The 27,147-nt window shown below is 38.4% G+C and overlaps 1 protein-coding gene across 1 annotated transcript in view; it reads left to right on the top strand.

The window, feature by feature from the left end:
• LOC145991774 (pickpocket protein 28-like) overlaps positions 1–14,374 on the top strand; it is a 33,597-nt gene extending 19,223 nt beyond the window's left edge. Inside the window, exons 6-11 of the mRNA XM_083127824.1 lie at positions 4,773–5,061; positions 7,290–7,343; positions 8,149–8,239; positions 12,412–12,503; positions 12,681–13,023; positions 14,305–14,374. Coding sequence (XP_082983950.1) covers positions 4,773–5,061; positions 7,290–7,343; positions 8,149–8,239; positions 12,412–12,503; positions 12,681–13,023; positions 14,305–14,374 — 939 coding nt within the window. The remainder of the gene's footprint in view (positions 1–4,772; positions 5,062–7,289; positions 7,344–8,148; positions 8,240–12,411; positions 12,504–12,680; positions 13,024–14,304) is intronic.
• The last annotated feature ends 12,773 nt before the right edge of the window (positions 14,375–27,147 follow it).

Raw genomic sequence — 27,147 nt, 5'->3', positions numbered from 1 at the left:
CGGTGATTTTCTAGCTGACCCAAGCGATATTCTAAATAGAAGGAAGAACTACTTTAATGACCTTTTAAATGTTCATGTAGGAGATAAATCAGAAGTAAATGAAGTACACACAGAAGAACCTTTAGTTCCAAAACCTAACTTGACTGAAGTTCAAGATGCTATTAAAAGGCTAAAAAATAACAAAGCACCTGGAATTGATTTAATATCAGCTGAGTTAATTAAATATGGTGGAAATTCGTTAATATGTCAAATTCATAAATTAGTTTGTTTAATATGGAGTAAAGAAGAAATCCCTCAACAGTGGTAAGAATCCATAATTGTTCCTGTGTTTAAAAAAGGTGATAAAATGAACTGCAATAATTACCGTGGAATTTCTCTACTCTCAACAACATATAAAATATTATCTAACATTATTTTAACAAGACTAACCCCATATGCTCATGAAATTATAGGTGATTATCAATGTGGATTTAAACGTAACAGATCAACTACAGAACAATTTTTTCAGATCAGACAGACACTTGAAAAAAAGTGGGAATATAATCAAAATGTCCATCAGTTATTCATTGATTACAAAAAAGCATATGATTCGGTCAAAAGAGATAAATTATATAATATATTAGTAGAGTTTGGAATACCTAAGAAGCTTGTTAGTATGATAAAAATATTCACCAGTGAAACAGAAAGTAAAATTCGTGTGGGTATTAATATGTCTGACAAATTTACAATTCATGTTGATTTGGTGTTTTAAGTCCACTTTATGCACAGTAAGGCTAATCGGGACTGTACCTACAGTTTAAAGTGGGATCCGAACCACTATTTACAATTCATGATGGGTTAAAACAAGGAGATGCATTATCTCCATTGCTCTTTAATTTTGCCTTAGAATATGCTGTTAGGAAGGTAAAAGAAACTAAAGAAGGACTAAAATTAAATGGTGTGACTCAGTTGTTAGCATATGCAGATGATGTAGACTTACTGGGGGATGATGTGAATACAATTAAGAATAATGTTAAATATTTTTCAAAACTGCTAAAGAGATAGGTTTGGAAGTTAACAAAGAGAAAACTAAATATATGCTTACAGAAAGAAACCAAGTGTTAGGTAATAATGAAAATCTAATTATTGATAACAACTCGTTTGAACCAGTTTCCAAATTCAAATACTTAGGAGTAATATTAACAAATGAAAATTATATTAAAGAGGAAATAAAAAGTAGGCTTAATTCAGGAAATGCATGTTACTTCTCTCTTCATAAACTTTTGTCTTCTCGTTTAATATCTAAGGAACTAAAAGTTAAAATATACAAAACAGTAATTTTGCCTTTAGTATTATATGGGTGTGAAACTTGGTCCCTTACATTGAAAGAGGAACATAAATTGAGAGTATTTGAAAATAAGATCCTTAGGAAAATCTTTGGACCTAAAAGGGATGAGGAGACAGGTGAGTGGAGAAGGTTACATAATTTAGAACTACATAATTTGTATTCATGTCCAGATATTATTAGAATAATTAAATCAAGAAGACTTAGGTGGGCAGGCCATGTGGCACGAATGGGAGAGGAAAGAGGAGTTTACAGGATTCTTGTTGGGAAACCTGATGGTAAGAGACCTGTAGGAAGGGCAATACGAAGATGGAGGGACAACGTTGAGATGAACCTAAGGGAAATCGGTAGGGATGGAAAAGAGTATATAGATCTTGCTCAAGATAGGGAAAGCTGGAAGGCCTGTGTTGCTGCAGCCATGAACCTTCGGGTTTAAGAAGGCTAGAGATTTAGTTAGTTAGTTAGAGGGTGAGTGATGATTACATGGAATTTATGAAAGACACTAAGAAAGAACACACACTTTCCCGTGTTCGAGTGCCGGCCTTCAAACGAACTTTTATTATTTTAAATTGTATGTAACAGACGATTATAATATAGTGTTGGAAGTGGGGGTGCAATCCTTTCAACTGATTTACACAAAGCATACCCAACCTATTCCCAGAACTTGAACATACTTCTCCCTTATCTATTTACTATCGGATTAGAAATTATGGGTACTCTAATTTGGACTCCAACTAAAAATTAACCTGTAGACTAACATAAAAAAGAGTTACATCAAAATTTAGCTGATTCAGTTCTGCGTTACGTTTTTTATAACGTTTTTATAACTTTTTTTGCTCTCACAACGATAGAAATTAGAAAGCATACTCGAAATAAAAAAAACTGTTATCATAGCGTAACGCAGAACTGAATCAGCTAAATTTTGATGTAACTCCTTTTTATGTTAGTCTACAGGTTAATTTTTAGTTGGAGTCCAAATTAGAGTACCCATAATTTCTAATCCGATAGTAAATAGATAAGGGATAAGTATGTTCAAGTTCTGGGAATAGGTTGGGTATGCTTTGTGTAAATCAGTTGAAAGGATTGCACCCCCACTTCCAACACTATATTATAATCGTCTGTTACATACAATTTAAAATAATAAAAGTTCGTTTGAAGGCCGGCACTCGAACACGGGAAGTGTGTGTTCTTTCTTAGTGTCTTTCATAAATTCCATGTAATCATCACTCACCCTCTAACTAACTAACTAAATCTCTAGCCTTCTTAAACCCGAAGGTTCATGGCTGCAGCAACACAGGCCTTCCATCTTTCCCTATCTTGAGCAAGATCTATATACTCTTTTCCATCCCTACCGATTTCCCTTAAGTCCATCTCAACGTTGTCCCTCCATCTTCGATCGCTCTCTTTCAAATTCTATAATTAAAAAAAAAATGGGTGTCCGATCGTGATGAAATATTAATACGATGCAGCCAGAAGATTGTAAATACAATTCTTAATTTTGAGATTTTTAAAAGTGATAAAAAAATCTGTCTGATCAATTTTTTGAAACAACTCTTTCTTAATATTGGACAGTCCTATTAATAATATTGGTCTTGTTTTGAAGCTTCTTGCGTCTCTTTATAAAATCCATTATCATTGTCAATTCATATTACAAATCGTATTTTTATTCAACGGAGTAAAGATGTACCTGGAACATGACAATACCGCACACTACGATGTTCGTTGTACCGTGAAAACTGCAGGCTGTCACTTGTTGCATATTACAGTACACCTACGGTCACGACAACGCTGTACGTATAAGGAAGTATACTGGGTGGGGCACCTAAAAGTTCCACCGAAAATATTTGGTGAACAACAATAAATATTGAAAGACTACTTTCGCAGATATATTGGTATGAAAGGGGCTCATGAAATGAGTGGAAACAATACGTTCAACTACGTACGGAAATATGGTTTTCAACACAAACTTAGTTTTTTAAAATGAAAACCACATTTTATTTTTAGCTCATTTGAAAGTACGGAAAAATTCATTAACAATGGCGTTTGTTACATTATAATACGTCAAGTAGTTCTCAAGTAATTGTTACGTGAAGTTGATGTTAAGAGACCTGTAGGAAGGCCAAGACGAAGATGGAGGGACAACGTTGAGATGGACCTAAGGGAAATTGGTAGGGATGGAAAAGAGTATATAGAACTTGCTCAAGATAGGGAAAGATGGAAGGCCTGTGTTTTGTTGCAGCTATGAACCTTCGGGTTTAAGAAGGCTAGGGACTTAGTTAGTTGAGCGTGAAGGCGCATCCCCACTATGCCTGTCGGCAGAGCCGAGCGTAAATACCGTGGTGCATACAGCCCGCACGCTTGTGCTGCATTTTTCCTACACTCGTCATAGATAAGTATCATCTCGGCTTTTTCAGAGTTTGAAAATACTATATTCTCAGCAACAGTTCTGACGTAAATACACTATAGAAAACGTCTAATTAATCAGTGTACTATGTTATGTCCTTGCTTTATTTGATAAATTTGATAAATCAATTTGAAATATAGAAAGAAAGAAAAATGTACAAGGTGCAAAGTTTAATAGTTTGTCATGACCAAAGGAGAAAAGTTGATTGTTCCAATGTAATAAAAATTATGACGTAAATAAATGAACGTCAATTAAAAATTAGAAAGAAGTTAATGTACTAACATTTATGCATGTAAGTGATGGCGGAAAATTTAAAATTTACACTTTTTAATTAACTAATATTTGTTAACTCCGGAAGATGTATCAGAACCTCTTTGATAATTTGTCAAATTTTACTCATGTATGAACTACACATTTTATTGTAACCCGCAGTTGTCGGATCGTACCTACTTTCCTAAGCACAACGCATAGTTTGCAGAAGAGTAACAGGTTTGTTACGATGCCCAAATGGCGTCAAGAGGGGGATATGTATGATACAACATACCAATCAACTTGTGAGAATGTTTGTTTCAAGCGTCAACTTCATGTTTATATTACTTGACGTATTACAATGTAAAAAACGCAATTTTTAATGATTTTTCCGTACTTTCAAATGATCTAAAAATAAAATGGGGTTGCCACTTAAAAAAACAAAGTTCGTGTTGAAAATCGTACTTCCTTACGTAGTTGACGTATTGGGTCCACTAATTTCATGAGCCCCTCTCATACCTATGTATCTATATATCTCCGAAAGCAGTTTTTCAATATTTATTGTTGTTCACGAAATATTTCCGGTGTTACTTTTAAGTACCCCACCAGGTATACATGCACACTTTATGTATTGTGAAGTAAATATTTGACTTTTCATCAATTTTAAATGATTATTATCATTTATCTAATTGGATTACAGTTAAGTTACATGGTATTTCTGTGTAAGTATACTACGATGAAAAAATCAGATGGGCGATACTGCAATATAAAAACTAAAGTTTGTATTCCAATCAGGTGTTTCTGAACTCACCCTACGAATATCCACAGACGATAATTAATTTTCACTATCACGATGTCAAGGGGAACGAATACAACGTATTCTACAACGCCTTGATAGTGCACACAACTGTGAGCACACCCGACCTCAGGAGGCTGAGCATCACCCAGAGGAAGTGCGTTTTCCGAGACGAGGTGAAGCTTCAAGTCAGCCACATCTACACTCCTGTGGCATGCCAGGAAGAGTGCGATTACGAGAAGGCGATTGAAGCTTGCAAGTGCTGTCCTCTGACGTTTTACAATCTAGGTAGGAAATAGTATTAGTTTTGAAGAACTATCAAATCTGCTAGTGATGTTATGTAACTTGTGGAGAACAGCTAGAAATTTATTTAATACCTCAAGGAAATTTTAAAAAGTCGCAGTAAACATAAAGCCGAACTAAAGCTATGTAGAAATGGCACTTGCATTATTTGCAAATTTTTGTATTTATACTTATGCCTGTCTCGATGGCAGTGACGTCGAGTGTGACAGCGTGTCACAAGAAGTGTTATGTGACTTTCGGAAGACCCTGCGTATCAGATAATGTTCGGAGATACATATTTTGAGTGTCACATGAGACTCCAGCAATCTTAGTTCACTAAAAAGCACTGCTTTTACTTTAGAAAAAAAAAAATCTCCGAAAGTATCAGCAGCAAGTGTGACATTCTTGCCACACGAATGCCACACATACCGGTAATACTCTGGTATGGTTTTTAGCCCTCACGTTCTGCCGTTGCCTACGTAAGGGCCCGACGAAATTCAAATTTCATTGAAAAAATTAAAATTTTAAAATTTTCGTCTTCTTCTTCTATTTGGTCAATAAAATTAAGGCTTTTGGACTATAGGATTATAGTAAAATCATTAATGAACAAAACGAGGTATCATTTGTAACTACAGTGTTTGTAGTTTCAAAGTTAAAAATATTATTATATCTTGGCGAATTTCAAATTTCCCGCTTGAAAACGCTCACGGAGTTGAATCGGGGAAATCGGCACCGACGTCTAAGGGCTAATCGTGACTCATCCTCATCGTCACGATTAGTCAAAAGTGCAAAAAGAGCAACGGTTAATATAGAGAATCGTAAATACGAATAACCCAAGATGGATACACACCAATAGAAAGATGCGAATAGATACAGAAATTTATCTTTTTCTCCCTCCTAAGTTATTCACTATGATGAGAATTAATGCTCATTTGAATAAATTGATGAAAGGATTGACACAAATAAACAACAATGTGTAGATCAAGACCAGAAACCACAGTGATGTGAGTAGTATCGAACAAAAATAAGCAAATCGATATGTATATACGGAAGACAGGTCGTAGGCAAAGCAAACTTTGCATGTTGGTTGTTAATAAGTACTTATGTGATTTCTTCCTCTAATTAATAATACTGCTTTCAGTGACAACTCTATCTTCTGTACTGTGTCTCCATGTGACTTATTTTCTTGCCCATGCCATTATATAACTCGTTAATCATATAGGCCTATTTTCTGCAAAGTTTTTGTTCTAATTATTTGAAACACGGAGACAAAAATAAAGTGTCGAAGTTAGTTGCTAAGAATGGACCCATAGTTTAAAGTGGCATCCCAACAAGTGCCTAATGTGTCTTTAGAGGAAAACAAGATCCACCAAGGCATCTAAAACCCTGGCGTGGGAGCAGTGGCGCTAGTGTCGCCAGTTTAAGATATGGGGAAGCCAGTAGTTCGAATACTTTCCGAGGTTTCATAAAGTTTGCTTTCTATACAAGGCAACAATGCAAAGCACTTCTGTATCGAAGATGCCCTAGAATATTTACATTATTCCCAGTCCATCCCCACAACCAGTGCCAAACACGAGGTGTGTGTGGGTCATTACCCTCCTTTAGCCCAGTATTTTTTTTTAAAAAAAAATAGAATGTCGAAAGCAAATACATAGGCCTATTGCAAAGTGAGTTCTGGCTACTAAGAAAAGTGTACGTAGCCCCATCTTTCGAAAATCCTGGACACGCCACTGTCAACAACTTAATCACATCTTGTTTAATGTGTATATGTGTTAGCCTATGTATCTACCCTCCATACTATGCCATAATTACAATCATAATTGTTCACTAAATGTTGTGAAACAATAAGTGATTAATGGATTATAGTCTTCAATGCTTTGACAATATATTTACATTTAGTAACTGAAGTTTGTTGTTTAGTAGATTAGCATGTTAAAACAAGTTTCGTTGAGAATTATAGCTCGTGTGATCTTACGGCGGGCCGCCTACACGGTAGCAAAGGAAGTGGGGAGCGGGAAAGCGACCAATTCAGCACGATGAGAAACACAGCAGCTTGTAGAACGAGGAGCACGCAGCACCTCCTCCCGTCACATCGTAATTCTCGGCACCACGGCTGTTGTCTGGTTGGTCTGCGGCATATGCCCCACTTCCCTTGCCAACATGTAGGCCACCTGCCGTAAGGCTAGACAAGAGCTTTAGCACGTTAATACACACATGGTATTTCTCTCATGTAGGTCCCTACGAGTATTGTGACATCAAGGGACTGACTTGTATCGCTCGCCAACAAGGTTAGTAATTGTAAATATTTTGTACTCTTCTATAAATGTTAAATACTGGAGTGTTAAAATTATAAAGAAGAACGTAAATTCAAAGACATTTAATTTTATTAAGTCATTATTCTTTTATGATATTGCTGTTTGCAAATACCTACTGGACTTTTATATTTTCCATTGGAACTTTCTTATTTTCTGTTAATTTTCTATTACTTTTGCCCAATCTCAACGATGTGGATGAATGCTGTTCTGTTGACGTTGTTGAAGTGACACATATAACCGTGCATTCATATGGTTGATATATAATTCAGTATAGATGGCATTTACATCACATCGATCTTCATTTCATTCGTTACATTTATCCATCCAATCTTCCATTTTCTTCCTTTCCATTTCCACTTCATTCTTCCTCTTCCTGCATGCCCTCTTTCATTTCTTTATTCTCTTGTCTTCCATGTGTTTTCCCTTTCGCTCTTCCCACTATCTTTCATATCATTTGCAGTTGTGCTTTTCTAAATTTACGTTGTTTCCCTGCCTTTCTAGCCAACTGTTATGATGGGGACGAATGACGGTCAGGTGGAATTGGTGAAACGACACTCTCCAAGGACTTGAACCCGAAGCTTTCTGTTGCGATATTATTAGTCGACTACTCAAGGTTTTTGCATCCCTAGCCTCATTTATTCCTATTCTCTTCAATTTCACCTTTATTATTTTTATCTTATTTTATTTTATTCTCTCTGTAATGTTTTCCCACAGTTGTGGAAAAATGGCTTCTGAAAGATCTGACAAATTTATAATATAACGAATTCACGTCTTTCAGAAAATTCCAGAGGGAAGCATTTGAAAAGTTGCAATTGCCTACCATCATGCAATGAAGAAACATTTGAAGCCATATTGTTCTCACGTCTTAGGTGAGTTTGAAACTGATTTTATGCTAGTTACTTACTATACCTGCAAAAACACTGTATTTCTAGCTGAAAACGAACTTTAAGCAATAGTAGCAGACACGCTGTCGTAATTAAATACTTTATTGGATATTATGACATTATCTGGGAGAACGCGCCATAGTTGACATTGGGGTACATTGCTTGTACAATACTAGGAAAAAAACTTCAGTTGTACACGGGTACTCTGAGAAATGTTCAGTGATTTTCCAAGAATTTGGGTATTTCGTATTCTTACGTGGTGTAATGAGTATAAGCAGCTCAAACTGGTGAGAAAATAAATTTGTTCAAACTTTTCAAAATTTGATATTCCCCAGCTGCATCCACTCAACCACTGAGTTTCATGAACTACTATCACGGGTCTGCTGCTCGGATTCCTGTTCCCATGTCTTTCCTTATATGACTACATCAAACAAATAATTTGAAAAATGTTTATTTAAATTCTTCCAAATTTCAAAATTTCCACAACTAAAGCATGAGTCACAGGTTCTACTCTAACCTTATCTCCGCTCAAACTTTCAACATCCGATACAGTAACACGTGTGAATCGGTAACTCTTGGAACGCTGACAGATGCTACAGATTGGAACAAAACCCAAAGGATTATTACTACCGAAATTTCTCTTAAAAACAAGTGTGTGTATATTACATACTTTTAAAGCTGATGTTGGATTAACTGAACACTCTGTTACCAAAATTATAAAGTAATAATTATTTACACTAGCTCTCTGGACAATAAAGGAGTATTAAATACAGATGTTAGAATGTAAAGTAAAAAACTTCAGCGAATCCTTTGCCCCTAGTTGTGTATGCACTCAGGCATGCACCGATACTAATAGTATTGTAGAGATGCAATCCCATTCTTACTATTATCCCTTTATGAAAGACAAAGTGTGGTCCTCAAACAGGATATATATTCTTGACAATATTGACCTGGTAAACATTTCCCCTTGAAGGCCATGCAGAAGGTCAACATTCAGTTTGACTAAAATAAATGGCAACAAAGTTTAGTATACTCATAAGAGATTCCCCCCACTGAAAGAGAAGACACCATTCGTACATGAGTTATACATACACACTTTGGATGGTTTATTTTATGGATTGAAAGTCACAAACATGAATGCACAAAATACTATATGTTTATTATGAACTTTCTGTTATGTATATCACACGAATAGATTACTGGGAATCTATCAAAGATGAAAGTATAATGTATTAGATTCCTTGTTATATTAAAATGTACTTGTACCTGTGTGTACAGTATGTAATTTATCAACAAGATAGCATTAACATGACATACCCTGTACCTAGCAACTCATGAAAAGCTAAACCATTAAAAGTTGGTAACAGATACTGTTTTAATTTATTTTTTCCTACAATCTTTAAATCAGAGTTGCCAAAGTTGTTCACATCTCATTTAATGTCAGATGGTGGATTTGAATGTAAGATGCACACATATGCATCAAACTCTTATTCACCTGAGAAGTTTCTATAGTAATAACTTTGATACTGCAGAAATTTGAGTGCATTCAGCTTACTCGGTATGAGTTCAATATGATTACCATGACCATACACTGTCAATGGCAATGACAGAACATCAACTATGCCTAATGCATAATACTAACTTATAGTGCCAAATTATGTGTATTCTCAGATAAGCAACAATTAAATTTTCTACACAGCTCTTTTACAATAGCATTACATTTTGTAGAAAATAACTGATAAAATCGATACGCCGAACAAAACATGTCTCTGTTGATCCTTACTTGATCTAGAAATAGTTACGTACAACAGTGTACGCTTAAATGAAATCTCGCGTAATATCAACAAATTAACCACACTTGGAATTTTACGAAAAGCCGATCATTATCACCCACAAGGGTCGATGATTTTTCACATTGTATATTGATACGTACTTTGAAAATTCACAATGCTTTCTTGAAGCATAAAATAAGCCAATCAACTTGTATTTGAAAATAATAAGCTAGCAGCAGCACTAAAACTTTCGTGTCTTTGCTCGAGGAACGTATGTATTGATTGAACTGAAGCTAAGTGTAAGTTCACTTACCAAACCGTGGACATATTTGCATTGGCTATCCACATGAAAATCACGATAGATCCTTCCTGAAATCGACGTGAAACAAACTTCAGGAACTTTGTTTGAGAGACTTGTGATCTTAACTCATCGTTCGATGGCTGAAATGGTTCGAAAACCAGTGAAAAACCAAGTTTTTTTTCAAAATGGCGTCATCGCCCATTTTGTATGCAAACGTGATCGTAATTGCACAATATTGTAAAAAGTTCAAACATAAAAGGCGTCAGAATACACTTGAAGTTCTGCGCTAGGATATGTGCTCAAAACGTAATTCGTAACGGGACGTTCACGAACTACTTCTTTGTGAAAAGTAAGAAACAGTAACTTACCTTCTATACGTGCATACCAGCATGCATGATGCAATATCGGGTCCACCTTTCTTCTTATAACATGGTGATTCCCACCTACCTTGCAAGTTTAGCATCTCCTGTGCACAGATGGTACCTTTCAAGTTGAACACTTCAAATTCAACCATACACTGCTGGATGCGTGCTGAACTTTGCAATATGCACGCCGCTCAACCCGACGCGCATCATTCCACGTCCATTCTTTCCCTCTAACCATTTGCCGCCCGCAACTTGCGTTGTACCAAACGTGCCGTAGCGCGAGTTGCTTTTAGCCAACTAGGCCACTGTTAGGGACGCGATCATTGCGAATTTTATTTACGAACAATTAACGCCTTGTAAATTAACAATGACATATCATTGTAGAACAACACGCTTCTTCCTTGTTTAACATGACAATCTAGATACTTTCATCAAATGGGAAACAAATGTCCCGAATGTTTAGTGCCATCTTGCGAGAAACACACGAATCAGCGTTTATTGCTGCTTAAGCAGATCTGCCATCTTTCGTGTTTTCGTAACACTACTTGGACGATACACATCGTGAATCCTCTCAAGACACATAATACAACAAACAATACCACAAACAATTACACCTTTTGTGTCCGATGGAGACTTAGGACGAATGTCGGACTATAATTGGGAGTGTATAGTCCGAATATCGTCATATGAGGACTACTCATGCTCATCTCACCAAGAGAATTAAAACACACCAAAAGAGGCAGCTGAGCTATCTGTTTTACTCTACTTCTGTATGGTACTGTGTAAAATGTACAATGCAGACATTTATCGTTTTTGCACATGGGGCATCGATAAGGATGAGTCAGTGGAAATCAGGCCACCTCGTATATCTCCACGTGCAGATGCCGCGGCTCTACGAAACTCCTGCTACTGGAAAGTGGATTCCTTTGTTGCCCGGTAGATGGCAGAAGCGTCGCAGGCTTGTGTGAAGCAGTGCGAGTGTGAGCCGTGTGAAGTTCAGGTATATCGAGGAGGCCTGTAAGAAAGAGCAGCGAGCAGTCGTGCATTTCATGGTGGCGGAAGGCTCTAGTGCGAGAGATATTCACCATCGAATGATGGCAGTGTATGAGGAACATTCTTTATATCTGTCGCGGGTGAAGGAGTGGAGTCGGAGGGTCCTTCGCGAAAGAAGAAAGTCACTGTAGGACGATCCACGACCTAGACCATCTGTCACTGTCGCAAATGATGAACTTATCCAACGTGTGGTTGACATCATTCAACAGGATCGACGGTGTACAGTGGAGCGCATGACTACTCGCTGCTCTTCCATAGTGGCCTCCGTGATATGCCGGACGACAAGCTCCTGCACGTCTGCACTTTACACAAGCCTGCGACAAGACTGCCATCTACCGCGCGACAATGGAACCCCCTTCATGTGGCAGGAGTTTCGTGGAGCTGCAGCATCTACACGTCGAGACATACGAAGTGGCCTATTTTCCACTGACTGACCCTTATACTTTCAGACACATGTTCGGGTCTATGTATAAATTATGATATAGCTATGCATACGTGTTTCTAGTAACAGCTCGAAGATGTTAAAAAATGTAAATTGTTTTGATTCTAAAGATATTCCTAACGGTACTTGACTCTTGTGACTGTTCATAACTACCATCAGATATATGAAAAGGAAAGCACTTGTCCAAACAAAAGAAGTGATAAAGTAAATATAATTAATTACAGATACAAAACGCCTATCATAGGGTATCATATGGGAGAATTTCCGAGAACCAGATTCAAAAGGGACATCATGTTCGGCGATTTAGAAATGTTAGGTAAGTAAATAAACTTCTTCCTCCAATAAAATTTTAAATCTTTCTAAATACGAAGGAATTGTTTCTATGATTTGAAAATGTATTGTTCATTAAAGTGTTCATAAATTACAGTTAGTTTGATTCATTGCATCTTCATTCTTCTACCTGATCTTAATTGTATGTTGCATATGGTTTCAGTGTCATTTGGTGGGATTGGATGCCTGTTCTTCGGTGGTAGTTTACTCTCTGTTGTTGAGGTGGTGTACCTCGCCATTCTTCACTTCGCTCTGTGTGCGATAAGGACATACAGAAGCGAGCCTAAGCTATCCACCATGAAAAGGCTATCAACACGAGAGAGAATTTTGGGTAAATTGAGGCAAATGCAGAAGCTGAATGATGCTGAGATTAGAAACGAATTTGTACCATTGAGAATGAGGAGAATGTCCAGGAGAGATGCATTCGTCCAGAGAGTTATATATCCGCGGTCCTTGGATGACGGGAGCTTTCAAAGGAGAATTCATTGTTTTCACCAAGATGCAAGGTATGTTACACATATTTCAAATAACATAGACAGTTTCTTATCACCATCCGACGTTAATATTGATTGTGGCTTGTACACGTAGATCCGCCATGTGTACGGACGACTGCATTGTTTCTTGAGAATGAGTAAGTGTCGTGGGTAATTTTCAACAATGCATCACCATTTCATGTAAAGTAACGTTGAAGTATATGGTGGTAAGCGGGAGGGTGGGGTGCAGCAGTCTTCCTACAAAAATAGGTATTGGTGACAACTTCATCCTTGATATTAAAATGAGGCATCCTGTTCAATGTTCAGTAAGTAATATTTCCTTGTAGGCTAGAACTTAAAATCATCTTGAGAAGTCTCCAAATTGTTTGCATAATTTACTAGTTGCTGTAGCTTCAGCTTCTTATCCGTGGTTACATCGTGTTATGTGTTCACCTTCAATTCTATGCATGTGGATCATAGCTACCTGCGTCTCATAAAATGTATCCCAAATAGTAGTCAAATAAAATTCTGTGGTGTTTTTCGCTTTACCTTTCACATTATACAAAATGAGGAGCGGATGCATTTGAAACATTGCTATTTTTCCAAAAAGCCTACGTAAGTGTAAAATGATAAACTAACTAATTCCCTAGCCTTCTTAAACCCGAAGGTTCATGGCTGCAGCAACACAGGCCTACCATCTTTCCCTATCTTGAGCAAGTTCTATATACTCTTTTCCATCCATACCGATTTCCCTTAGGTCCATCTCAACGTTGTCCCTCCATCTTCGTCTTGGCCTTCCTACAGGTCTCTTACCATCAGGTTTCCCAACAAGACTCCTGTAAACTCCTCTTTCCTCTCCCATTCGTGCCACATGGCCAGCCCACCTAACTCTTCTTGATTTAATTATTCTAATAATATCTGGACATGAATACAAATTATGTAGTTCTAAATTATGTAACCTTCTCCACTCACCTGTCTCCTCATCCCTTTTAGGTCCAAAGATTTTCCTAAGGATCTTATTTTCAAATACTCTCAATTTATGTTCCTCTTTCAATGTAAGGGACCAAGTTTCACATCCATATAATACTACAGGCAAAATTACTGTTTTGTATATTTTAACTTTTAGTTTCTTAGATATTAAACGAGAAGACAAAAGTTTATGAAGAGAGAAGTAACATGCATTTCCTGAATTAAGCCTACTTTTTATTTCCTCTTTAATATAATTTTCATTTGTTAATATTACTCCTAAGTATTTGAATTTGGAAACTGGTTCAAACGAGTTGTTATCAATAATATGCGCATACTTATTCGCAGCTGCATGCGTTGTGACCCTCATATGCGCAGAAGATCTCAACACATTCAGCTGGACTGCACCGTCGAATGAGAGACACGCCTCGAGTTTGCCCATCAGATAGGAAAATCGGCACTATGAAAACAGGTCGGCTATACCTTATTCAAATTCTTTGCGACAGGATTACCTCAATAAGGCCTTCAATCTAAATTGTACCGCCTTCCGTTGATTTGCTAGCTTCTAGAGAATACACCTTGAAAGGCTTATCTTGGTACACGCAAAACGTCACTTTGTCAACAATGATTCATTTACAGCGGTACAAAAGAGGAAACACGGGTTCGGTGCCCTCCCTAGCTAGAAAGGAAATGACGTCACATATTTATGTCTGTCCACGACTATTCTCACAATTCGAAAGTCACTGTCTTTCTTGTGGTAAAATTTGCAGTATATTTATTAATTTCATGTCGTGACGGGCTATCGAAACAAACACATTTATTTTACAATGGTATCTCAAACTTCTGTATTTTTTAATATTCTCAAAACAAATTCCCCCAAAATGTTTGTATTATTCATCTAGCAAGGTATTCAAAAACAGTAAAAACATATTACAACTAACTTGCCATGTCTCTACGTTCTGCACGATTAAATGTAAGTGATCACTGCACAAGTTCCCACCTCCTTGGCGGAGTGGTTTGCACAGCGCGCTACGACGCCATGGATCCCGGCTAGTGTTGCCCACGAGACGAGACATGTCTCGAAAACGAGACGAGACACGAAACGGGACAGCCTTTCTAAAATTCGAGACGGGACGAGACTTACCACCCGTGTCGTCTCGTTTTCGAGACGGCTCCTGAAAAGTCTCGTCTCGTCTCGAAAGTCTCGAAAAAAATATAAACAAAATAACTAATCAATTGCAAATATTTATTTATTCGGAATAAGGCATTTTCTTATTTGCACAGTGGAATCCCGATTTTATGTTTCGGCATTATACATTCAATCTTAATGGTCCCAACATTGCGAAATGTTTTACAATTTTCCTTGATTTTCCACATTTTAAGTTTTTTCAGCTTGATCCCCTGATAAACGGAAAATCGAATTTATTCTCAACCATTTATTATTGTGTACAGATCTATTCACATGATTTAGTTGCATTAAACTTGTAGTAATTTCTCTCCAAAAGCAACTTCAAATTACTTCAACACTCATAGTATCAGTATTGATGGGAATTTGTCTGATTATTGACATTGCTATCATTATTGGTTATAGTTGTGATGTGTTTGTGTGTGTCTTGTATAGTAGTTGTGCTGTCTAATGTGTTTGTGTTCGTCTTATGTAGTAGATCCTCCATTCATATTGGGGGTTAGGCGTAGAGCTGACAACTCTGCACTGTAAAAAAAATGTCAAGAAACAGCAATATAAGGCCATGGATGTTCCCAAGGTAAAATATTCCGGAGGTAAAATAGTCCCCCGTTCGGATCTCCGGGTGGGGAATACTTTGGGAGGTCCCTGGACTAAGGATAAGATCTACATTAGGAATAAGGATATTAAATTAGGCACCTGGAATGTTCTGAGCCTTTACCGGCCTGGGGCATTTCAGTGTACAGTTAATGAGATAGTTAAGTATAAATTAGATGTAGTAGCTGTCCAGGAAGTTAGGTGGCCATGGGAAGGGAATTGTAAAACTAAAAATTATACTTTTTTCTATGGTGGTACTGAAAATCATAATTTTGGAACAGGCTTTTTCATAAATAATAGAATTATCTCGGCTCTTAAAACAGTAGAATTTATTAATGATAGGATATCATATGCAGGTTTACAGGGTAGGTGGTGTAAAATTATTTTAATAAACATACATGCACCAACGGAAGATAAAGATGATAATGCTAAAGATGATTTTTATACAGAGTTAGAACAGGTCTTTGATAAATTTTCTCAGTATGATATGAAAATTCTGTTAGGTGATTGTAATGCACAGATTGGCAAAGAAGAGACATTTAAACCCACGATGGTAAAGAAAGTCTTCATGAATTAAGTAATGATAATGGTATAAGATTGATTACTTTTGCAACATCAAAGAATTTAATTGTGAAAAGTACCACTTTTAAACATAAAGATATCCATAAATATACCTGGTCTTCTCCAGATGGTAAAACTCATAATCAGATAGATCATATTCTCATTGATAAGAGAAGGCATACTATAGCTCTTTTCAGTTGTTACGGCGTGAGCTCAAGAAGCTGGCAAGGGAAGTGGAGAGCGGGGAAACGACCTATCCAGCGCAACGAGACAGGCCGCTTAGAGAGAGAGACTGCAGCTTTGCCATGTGAGAGTAGCGGGAAAGATGCGTTGAAATCGAAAGAACCATGAAATACAGACGTCCCATTGTTCGCGTTTGGCCTGAGAATGCATATTATCCCCATCTTGTGGTCAGTAGAATACCGATAAGTGTATGATATCAAGTGTATACGTTGTAGGAATTCTTTCCAACTGTACCGAATGGTATCTAAAGCATTGTCCATTACAATCACTGCGTCTTTGATGTTCCTTTCGTCAAGCGGATCTAAAAACTGCAAAAACCACTGAAAACTAATTTACATTACTGTAGAAAACCAGTGTGACTGGAACCTACGTGACAAACAATAATGCGCCCACCTTTACCCACGGGCACTTTTAAACCCCATGTACCCTCTTTATTTTGCCAGTTTTTCGTTGGAGCGTAATTCTGATGTATGTACGTTGCATCTAAATGAAATACCTATATAGGGCAAAGGTTCCTTATTTTTTAGAAGATGCATTTTTCGCAAAAATGTTACTCTGGCTGTAACTATATCGGCTCTCTCCATCAGAAATCGTCTACCGCTCTTTTTGTACTTTAACCCCATATACTTCAGTATACTCCACAACGACGAAACTCTCCACTGAAAGCTTATTTGTGTACGCAAATGAACGAAAACTTGTTCAGTGTTGGATATTCGCCCTTTACATAATACCCGAGGATAATTCTTCTTGTTATATCTTTATCGCAACCGTCGATTGTCTTTGTGATACTGTTCCTTTTGATTCGTTTGCGCGGTGATTCAAATGACGTGGAACCCGACGCCTCAAGACTGTCTTTGCCTTCCCTAACAATATGCTGCACAGTTCGCGTACTCACTCCAAAAGCTTCCAACACACTCTGTTGCACTTTGTGCACACTTACCAAGGGACCACTGTTTTCTGCTTCCTTTTGATAATATCCATGAACCCTACTGATTATTTCCTTGCCTTGGCTATAAACTACCCTCTTTCCTGTTCGCCATCGTACGATACTTACTGCCAGGGGCGCCGACTTGTCAAAATTATTAAGGGGGGCTCTGATCACTGAAATAAATTAATCAATGACTCACCCTCTCCCTTTTTTAAAAAAAGTTTTGGCCTCAGTGTTCGGAATCTCATAAAAGCCCATGAATTCCTCAAAAATATCAAAATTTTTATTCACAGTTCAAATGCAGAATATTGATTGTCAACGGATGGATATGTCATAAGTTTCGTCAACCATAATAGCAAAATATTCTCGACTTTTAATATCTGCTACCAAGGAGCGCAAAACAGATCTTCCTAATATACCAATGATCTCATTCTGAATGTCATGTAGCCCGAACGTCCCATCCACTACCCTTGTTCATGCACATCGTCTTTTGAAACTCTTTTTTTAGTAAAAATTTTAACAATACTCATAATTATATACTTAGTATATAGTAATAAGTCATGTGTTCTGTTTTCTCTGGTCACAGCCCGCCCTAAGTTGATGGTTTAGCGGTCTCAGCCCCCCAAAGGTGATGGTCTAGACTAGAACATTTCAAATGTGTATTTAAAGTTAAGTTCATGTGGCACAATTCAGAGTAAACTTGACAAGAGAAGCAAAATAATACATTAGAACTCTTAAGCAAAATTATTTGGGGGGCTCTGCCCCACCCCCACCCCATCGTTAACATTGGGGAGAGGTCTCGAGCCCCCCAAGCCCCATGGAGTCGGCGCCTATGCTTACTGCGTTAATAAGCACAAAACTCCCTATGGAACAACGAGAGTACAAATAAACGTCACATCACCACATGCCACATACACGTTTATCGAAGAAACAATGCAGTTAGGTAATACACGACGCGACAACAATTACTCCCACGTATGTTATTCCTACATCCCGCTCATAACAAACAGGAATCGACACTGGGGCAAAATACCATCTGCAACGCGGTGAATTGGCAACACAGCAACGTGCAGAACGAAGTTAGCGCTTCAGCTTCCTCCCGCAACTGCGTAACTCTCGGCTCCACCGCTAGGTGGTCTGTTCTCTGGTTGGTCAGCGGCACGTTCCCCGCTCCCCACTACCCCTGCCAGCTTCTAGAGCGGACGACGTAAGAACTGAAAAGAGCTATAGTATAATTGACGTTCGTACACATAGAGGTGCTGACTGTGCCAGTGACCATTATTTAGTAATTGCTAAATTAAGAGAAAGACTCTCAGTGATAAATCATAAGCAACAAAATCTAATGGTTCTAAAATTTGATACAGGAAAGTTTACTGATGAAAGAATTAAGAAAGATTACCAAATTAAACTGTCAAATAGATGATTCGTACATTATATCAAACATACTAATACAATCCGAAACCCGATAAGACTTAATGATACAGTATACGTGATTTAAGTCATACAGTATTAATCAGGTTTAGTATTTGTTTGAAATAAGTTTAATTATTTTATATATTTTCAAATTATTTATTACTGTAGTTTGTTAATTTGCAAAATTTTTGTACGTACAAAACTAAGTAAGTAAGTATGTAAGTGTTCTTGGTTTGAAACATATAATTAATAAATATTCCGACAGAGCACAAATTGAAGCGGTTTTCTGACCTCTGGTGGGGAGAAATACAACTGTAAAATTTAAATATAAATTCTTAATAAAAGGTATTTTCTACTCTTACGGCGGCCGATCCTAAAGCTGGCAAGAAAAGTGGGGAGCGGAGAATCGACCAATCGAGCACGATAAGAAACGCAGCAGCCAGTAGAACAAGCTTCACGTAATACCTTTTTCCGCCGCGTCGTGTCTTTCAGTGCCACTGCTGTTCTCTGGTTGGTCTGCGGTGTAATCCCCGCTCCCCTTGCCAGAACTAGGACCGGCCGCCGTAAGAGTGGAAAAGACCTATAGTCATGGTGAATCAAATGATAGTGGGTTAACACTTAGGTCCATGTCATTAGCAACGTGCATTATTTAACAGGAGAATCCATGAGTCGATCCTGTATTGTAGTTCCTTTGCAAGGCTTGGTTTAGCATTATTGCCTTCCAATCATATGTGCTTTCTTAACTCTGAAACCAATGTACATACATGATGGAACGAAGATTAAGAAAGTTTCGGCTTGATTTTCGTCACCCATTGCTCATGCGGTATTACCAATATGGGAGCAAAGATTAATAATATGTAAACATTTATCTTTACATGAAGAAAATAAAACATAGCATGCGTAGAGCCTATATAGATACGTATTTGTAGTTTATTTTAAAAAAAAGTTTAATATTTTTTCCCATTTTCATTTATCGTTCTCTGTTTTCCCAGTTCACAGATTCCCAATTCACAGACTGCCTGAATTCCTTCCCGATTCACCGATCACAACCCCCGGCGGAGTGTGACACGGGCAGTCTTCTCTTCACGTTCAGAACCTCTTCCCAATTCATATATTTCATCCCTCCCCTCCCCACTTTCTTGATTGTAAGAGGTCGCACCGATACGTTGTCTATTATCGTTGCAATTTTCAATATCGTCTTGTGTTACAAGCCAACCTTTACTGCAGTTTGATCATACAGCCGAGATTCTTGAGAAGTTTCCCGATGTCATTATCTGTCTCGTACCGAGCCAACGCTAAGCCAATCCTTCTGTCAAGCTCGACATGTTTTGCCTTCCTCCTCTTCGTGTCCATGTGAAGTTCGGACCTAACCTGTAAACGATCGTAATGTTCCGCATCTTCCAGCAATATCTTTGCCAACTCGACAAAGTTTGGGTGACGTTTCCCAATCCTACTTCCAAGCCTGCTGTACCACCCTTCTGCGGCTTTGTTGTTCTGTGACTCTGGCCGTAGCAGTTCCACATGTTCCTGACAAGATTATTTTCTATTAGATTAGGTTAGGTTAGGTTAGGCTCGGTTGAGTATCAAGAAGATAAGGAAATCCGTTTGCATATGTGCGTGTGTTCCGCTCTGGCCTTCTTAAAAACGGATAAAGTTTATGATGGATGGCAGGAAATATAACAAAAAATATTTTCTATGAGTGGTAAAGTACTCACTTCGAGGAGCTGGGCGCGTATTGTGGACGGAGGGAGGGGAGAAACCTGTAAATCTGGAAGAGTTTCGATAAGACTGTACGTGTCACACTCCGCCGGGGGTCATGATCGGTGAATCGGGAAATAATTCAGGCAGTCTGTGAATTTGGAATCTGTGAATTGGGCATGAATCGTAATAGGAATGTTTTTTGCTGCAAGCTCCTAGCTTCTCCCAGCTAACCATTCCTCTTAGTGCGCCTTTTAGCACGTAGTTTCTTCATAATTATTATCCCAGCCAATGGATGATATTCAGCGAATAACTTTCCCCACAATTCATTGCGCAAAACCACGCCCGGTGCCATGATTTCGGCAAACGTTTCGAAGCGTGTTGGAAACCCGTTTGGTAAGTATTGCGATCACAACTTTTGTGGCAGTGATTCAAGGTACATACAAGTATAACGATTATATGACAAATGTAGTCTTTCATATTTTTCTAAGACTAGTATCAATGACCAGAGTATCTAAAAAGATGCTATTTGCCACAAAACAACGTTGTATAAAGCTACGTAACATACGAAAAAATTACAGGAATATGGAATATGGAATCAATCGGGCCTATCCGATAGTACAGTGGCTAATGCTATCCTCTTGTAATCGAAGGATCTAAAATTCGATTCACGTTGGAGGGGGATTGAAAAAAGAAAATTAAAAATATTTTTTTCTAAAAAAGTGAATTAAAGTCAAACTTTGTCTCGTGAAAATAATAATTTATAGAAATGTTCCGAAGTACAAAATTGTGTACTATATTTTTTTAAGGCGGTAACGTATCATTATCACTTTTCGTATGTACGTACATTCAGACAGCCATAGAAGATATGCTGAAAAGTATATACGCATACTGCGAACGCAGCATTTCATTTTTTGTGAACGTCTTTATAGATCGTACAACAACCATGCGCGTTCCAAGGCATGCGGATGAAAAAAGTAGCATAAAAGTCATATAACGCTAGCCATAAACACAATACTTGCCTTAAAATACGATTCATATTTCACCCTGGATTGGAAAAATCACGCCATCTAAACCACCGACGAAACTGTCTGATTGTTTGATGTTCTCTCTCACAATTAATACATAAACAATCACATACACACACAACACACACACACACCTGCACAACGTATTAATTAACCAAAATGAAACTACATTTGAAAATCTACAATAATATCCTACAATTAAAAATGTTAAACATCAGGTCATTTTCATGCACGTAGCATATGCCTCGCTTCAGGCTTGCTGTGGTTTGCCGGACTGAGCCGGACCACGTGCGGATTTTGCCAGATTTCCCATCATGCTCTGCGTCGCTGACGTCACATTTAATATCATCCATTCATCCTTCTCACCTTCATAACTTCCAGCATTGCTCTTCTTTCCCAACTCTTTTCAACACAGTTTCATTTCTTGTTGACTATGTATTACATAAAACATGAGATAAGAAAGGAATGTAACACATACTTCACTTTACCGATTTTACCAAACTATAATAAATATTTAGACTTATAGCAAATACATGATTATGATGTAACTTCTGTTTCTATTATACCTACCTCTTGTCTAGTCTTACGGCCAGTGCTCTACATGCTAACAACGGAAGCGGGGAGCGGAGAATACGCAACAGACCAACCAGACAACAGCGGTGGCGCCGAGAGTTACGACGTGGGAAAAAGTGCTGCGCAAACCTCGTTCTACAGGCCGCTGCTTCGCTGATTTAATCGCTTCACCGCTCCCCACTTTCCATGACAGCATGTAGAGCGCCCGCCGTAAGAGTAGGCAAGACCTATAGTAGTAGTGATATCTTTCTTTTCATTCTATTTCAGTTTATATAAGAACGGCAAGTTTAAAAGTCACGTGACTATTGTATACAAAGCCTTCAGGGAATCATTCAAGGAATATATGGCTGTTTCTACAATATGTGGCGTTAGGTACATCAGGGAAGCGCCGAACCATCCCATCAGGTAAATATATCAAAATACAACAATAACGAACAAGAAAAGTAAAAATAAATAAATATTTTGTGCATACATCCTGTCCAATAATTTTCGAGCAGTCATTTGATACAATATTAGTACACATTTTGTATTTTTTTTTATATCAATCATGTTACTAAATTAGAAAACGAACAAATCCCCTACACAAAAACAAAAAAATGTAGAGTGGAGCGGGATAGAAAGGGCGTGTAAAAGTTTGCAATGATCCATTGGAAGTTAGGCTGGCAACTATAAGTCAGCCTGAAAGGTGTAATGGCGGAATGTAATCAGATGGAGTTACAGGCATCTGGAGCAAAGAACGTTGAAACCACGATGTAAGTGTCGTTTGTTGTCTTGTTAGTATAATATTTTGATTATTTGCATACTGGGATTCAAAAGAAATGAACTTTAGTAAATGACTGACCACAAGTTTTGAGTAAAGCACTTGTGGTGTGTGTGTCATAATGCATTAAATGTTTCAAATTACTCTCCATGAATGAGGGCATCTGCTGGTAACGAAAAATAGGTGTTGTGGGGTAAAAGTTCGCGCAAAGAACTGTGCATACCGGATCTGCATCTACTCTTACGCCGCTATACTCTACATTAGTACTAGAAAACATTTATAAACACATCCACCTTTTTTTTAACATTGAAGGTCACGCAATCGCCCTGTATATACATTATGTGATATTATTAGAATAATCAATCACGAATACTTCTTTGGTGAGGCCAATAGGAGAAAATTGAATAGGTTACAGGTTTACAAGTGAGAAACCTAATGGTAAGACCTGTTGAAAGACCAATTCGAAGATGTAATGACAATATTAAACTGAAACTGAAGGAAATTAGTAAGGATGGTCAAAAAAGCATTGGTCTTTCCCATGAAAGGTACAGCTGGAAGACGTATGTTCTGTGTCAATAAACCTTCAACTTTAGTAATTACAGGGAATTAATGAGTTCTAACAAGCTGTCATTAAAATGGCGCCCGCAGACCACAGAAACGTAAAACAGGCATGTGAAACAGCTGGTCTTCGTACCATTTTTGCTGTTGGTGCTTTCAAAAAGCGGTCATTTTGCCGCCTGTATACTTGCATCACAACATATTACTTGATCGCATCTTTGGCCTTGCTTGCATTCGTGAATCGGCACGTGTCAGTGTTGCTAGGAACATATATTCTGAAAAAAAAAATGTATCATGTGTTGTAAAACGTAGCAAGGAACACTTTCCGCAGGTAAGTGTGTAGCTGGGTTTCTACAGCTCCAAGGGCGGATAGAGGGAAGGTGAGCGCTTCTCCTCTCCATCTCCAGAGAAAAGAAAGTTTACACTGGATAAAATGTACGTATTTCATAATAAAAGAATAACCCTGAAAAGGAAAGAGCGCGGAGGTCATCCTCCAGACCAACAAGAATTACAAGCACCAACATTATAGATCCACCAAGGCATTTGAAACTCTGGCATGGTATCTGTGGCGCTATAGCTCTTGTCCAGTCTTACAGCGGGCGGCCTACAAGCTGGCAAGGGAAACGGGGAGCGAGGAAGCGACCAATCCAGCGCGATAAGAAACGTAACAGCCTGTAGAACGAGGTGCGCGCAGCACATTCTCCCGCTACGTCGAAACTCCCGGCACCACCACTGTTGTCTGGTTGGTCTGCTCTTCTCACTTCCCATGTCAGCATGTAGAGCGCCCACCGTAAGACTACAAAAGAGCTATAGTATCGCTAGATTAAGTTACGGGGAAGCCTATAGTCCGCATGTTTTCCGAAGTTTTAGAAGTTTTGGCGTTACTATACCTGTATTCACACTACGCCACCGACATTTGTGAGACATCAGCAACCAGTCAACATTAGAACAACCGACATGACATCAGCCGCTACAAGAAATACGGAGGTAGAGCCATCACGGCTGAAGCTCCATTGATAGAACCCGTCGCAATGTGATGCGATGGAAAATGAAAGTTAATTTGCAAGTATATTAAATGTGTAGGCTGAGACAAAAAAAAATGTTGTTTGCCCTCGGATGTCGCCCCCGGAAGCACAACTTCTTTCTGCGCCCTCGGGCATTCTCGAAGTTTTAGTTTTTAACTTTTCATTTTACTTCAGTCTCCACCACTTCCATTCCAATACGTTCTTTATATTTCCACCATTTTTCGAATAATTGGTTTGCTTCCGTTGGTTTATTGAATGCGTTGTTACGTTATACAACGCATAATGTGGTTGGTAGTATGTGATTTCTCGCAAAATGTGTATTTCAAGAAGGAAGCAACGTCACAGATGCGATCAAATGTTATGTTGGGTTGCACGCATGGAAGGTGCAAAATGACCTCATTTGAATATTCGTAGCTCCAAAACGACGCACCAACGACAAAAATGATACGAAAGCCATTTATTGATTTCATGTTCTCTATACGTTTCTGTGGCCCGTGTATATACGACGGCAAATGATAAGTTTTCGACCCTATTTTCTTTCAGCCGAAATATTAGTGTGATTGATAAACCGAGATATACATTCAATGCAATAGGTTTTTCTTGGAACTGCCCAGCGTTAACTCTCGGCTGCTCCGCGGCACGGCGTTGCTGTCAGTTTGCAAAGATGGCTGTAATACTCAACATATCCACGTCGTACGAGCAACAAATTGTTATTCGTTTTCTATGGAGCAAGGGACGAACGCCCATCGATAACCATAGGAAAATGCATCCGGCGTATGGAAACAAGTGTGAGTTGTGAGTTCGAAAATGGCCGAGAAGACCTTCATGACAATGAGCGATTGTATTTTCCCTCGCTCCTCGCTCACAATGAAAAACATTGCCCGCTTGGATGCAATGGTGAAAGGGCATCGGTGTGTGCATCTCAAGGACATTTCCAAGGAGCTTGGCATTTTTATGGTAAATTTTACGATATAACAGTTGGGCTGAAAAGTTCGTAAGCTAACATAGTAAAAAATATTTTTTTGACAAAATTCGATTTTATTATTCAATATAGTTGCCTTCGAGGGCGATACAACGATTATAGCGGTCATACAATTTTTCGATACCATTTTTATAGTACGATTTCTCTTTAGCCTCAAAATAGGCCTCAGTTTCGGCGATTACCTTTTCATCAGTGCTAAATTTCTTTCCAGCGAGCATTCTTTTAAGGTCTCCAAACAGGAAAAAGTCACTGGGGGCCAGATCTGGAGAATATGGTGGATGGGGAAGCAATTCGTAGTCTAATTCATATAATTTTGCCATCGTTTTCATTGATTTGTGACACGGTGCATTGTCATGATGAAACAGCACTTTTTTCTTCTTCAAATGGGGCCGTTTTTTTGTGATTTCATCCTTTAAACGCTCCAACAACGCTATGTAATAATCGCTGTTGATGGTCTGGCCCTTTTTGAGGTATTCGATGAATATAATACCATGCGCATCCCAGAATACTGATGCCACAACCTTGCCAGCCGACTGTTGCGTCTTTCCACGCTTTGGATTCGGTTCATCACGTGCAGTCCACTCGGCTGACTGTCAATTGGACTCTGGAGTGTAGTTATGGAGCCATGTTTCATCCATTGTAATATATCGACTGAAAAATTCGTGTCTATTACGGTTGAATATCGCTAAACATTGCTCCGAATCATCAAAACGTTGTTGCTTTTGATCGATTGTGAGCACGCGCGGCACCCATTTTGCACACAGCTTTCGCATGTTCAAATATTCATGCACAATATGTCCAACACGTTCCTTTGATATTTTTAAAGTGTCAGCTATCTCGATCAACTTCACTTTACGCTCATTTAAAATTATTTTGTGGACTTTTTTAATGTTTTCGTCGGTAACAGCCTCTTTGGGGCCTCCACTGCGTGCATCGTCTTCGATGCTAATTTCGCCTCGTTTAAATTTAGCAAACCACTTCTCAACGGTTGATTTTCCTGGTGCAGAATCCGAGTAATGTTTATCAAGCCAAGCCTTGGCTTCAACAGTGTTTTTTTTCGCCAAAAAGCAATGCTTTATTAACACACGAAATTCTTTTTTATCCCTTTTTCACAATAACAAAAGCTGCTTCACTCACAATGCTATATCTCACGAACTAATTATCCGGCAGCTGTGAAATTTATACACCTATCTTATGAAGGTTAGTACTAAGTAAAAATCACATGGATTTAATTGTAGTAACGCCATCTATGAGTCAGCCTACGAACTTTTCAGCCCACCCGATAGTTCACGAATGCTTGGGGTATCGCATGGTTTCATATACATGGGTCTAAAAGCTTTTGCATGACCTGACCAAGGGCAAGCGAATGATGGCTTCACTGAAACAACAGGACCATCGACAGACTCTAGATTCTAGAGCATGGATCGTATAATCCGGACCTCGACCCCAGAGATTTCCACGTGTTCGGTATACTGACGAAATTCCTGGCAGCACAGAGGTTCATTTGCGACTACGATGCGAAGACCGCTGTACGGTGGTGGTTCCAAGATCAACCGGCCGAATTCTACAAAAAAAAAGGAAACTTCAAACTAGTGGTGAGTTGGGACAAATGCCTGAACCGCTGTGGTGACTATGTGGAAAA

This window comes from Lepisma saccharinum, chromosome 8 (assembly GCF_977018435.1).
Source record: "Lepisma saccharinum chromosome 8, izLepSacc3.1, whole genome shotgun sequence".
Classification (NCBI taxonomy): Eukaryota; Metazoa; Arthropoda; class Insecta; order Zygentoma; family Lepismatidae; genus Lepisma; species Lepisma saccharinum.
Note: the sequence above shows the minus strand (reverse complement) of the source record. Positions and strands in the feature narration are given on the sequence as shown.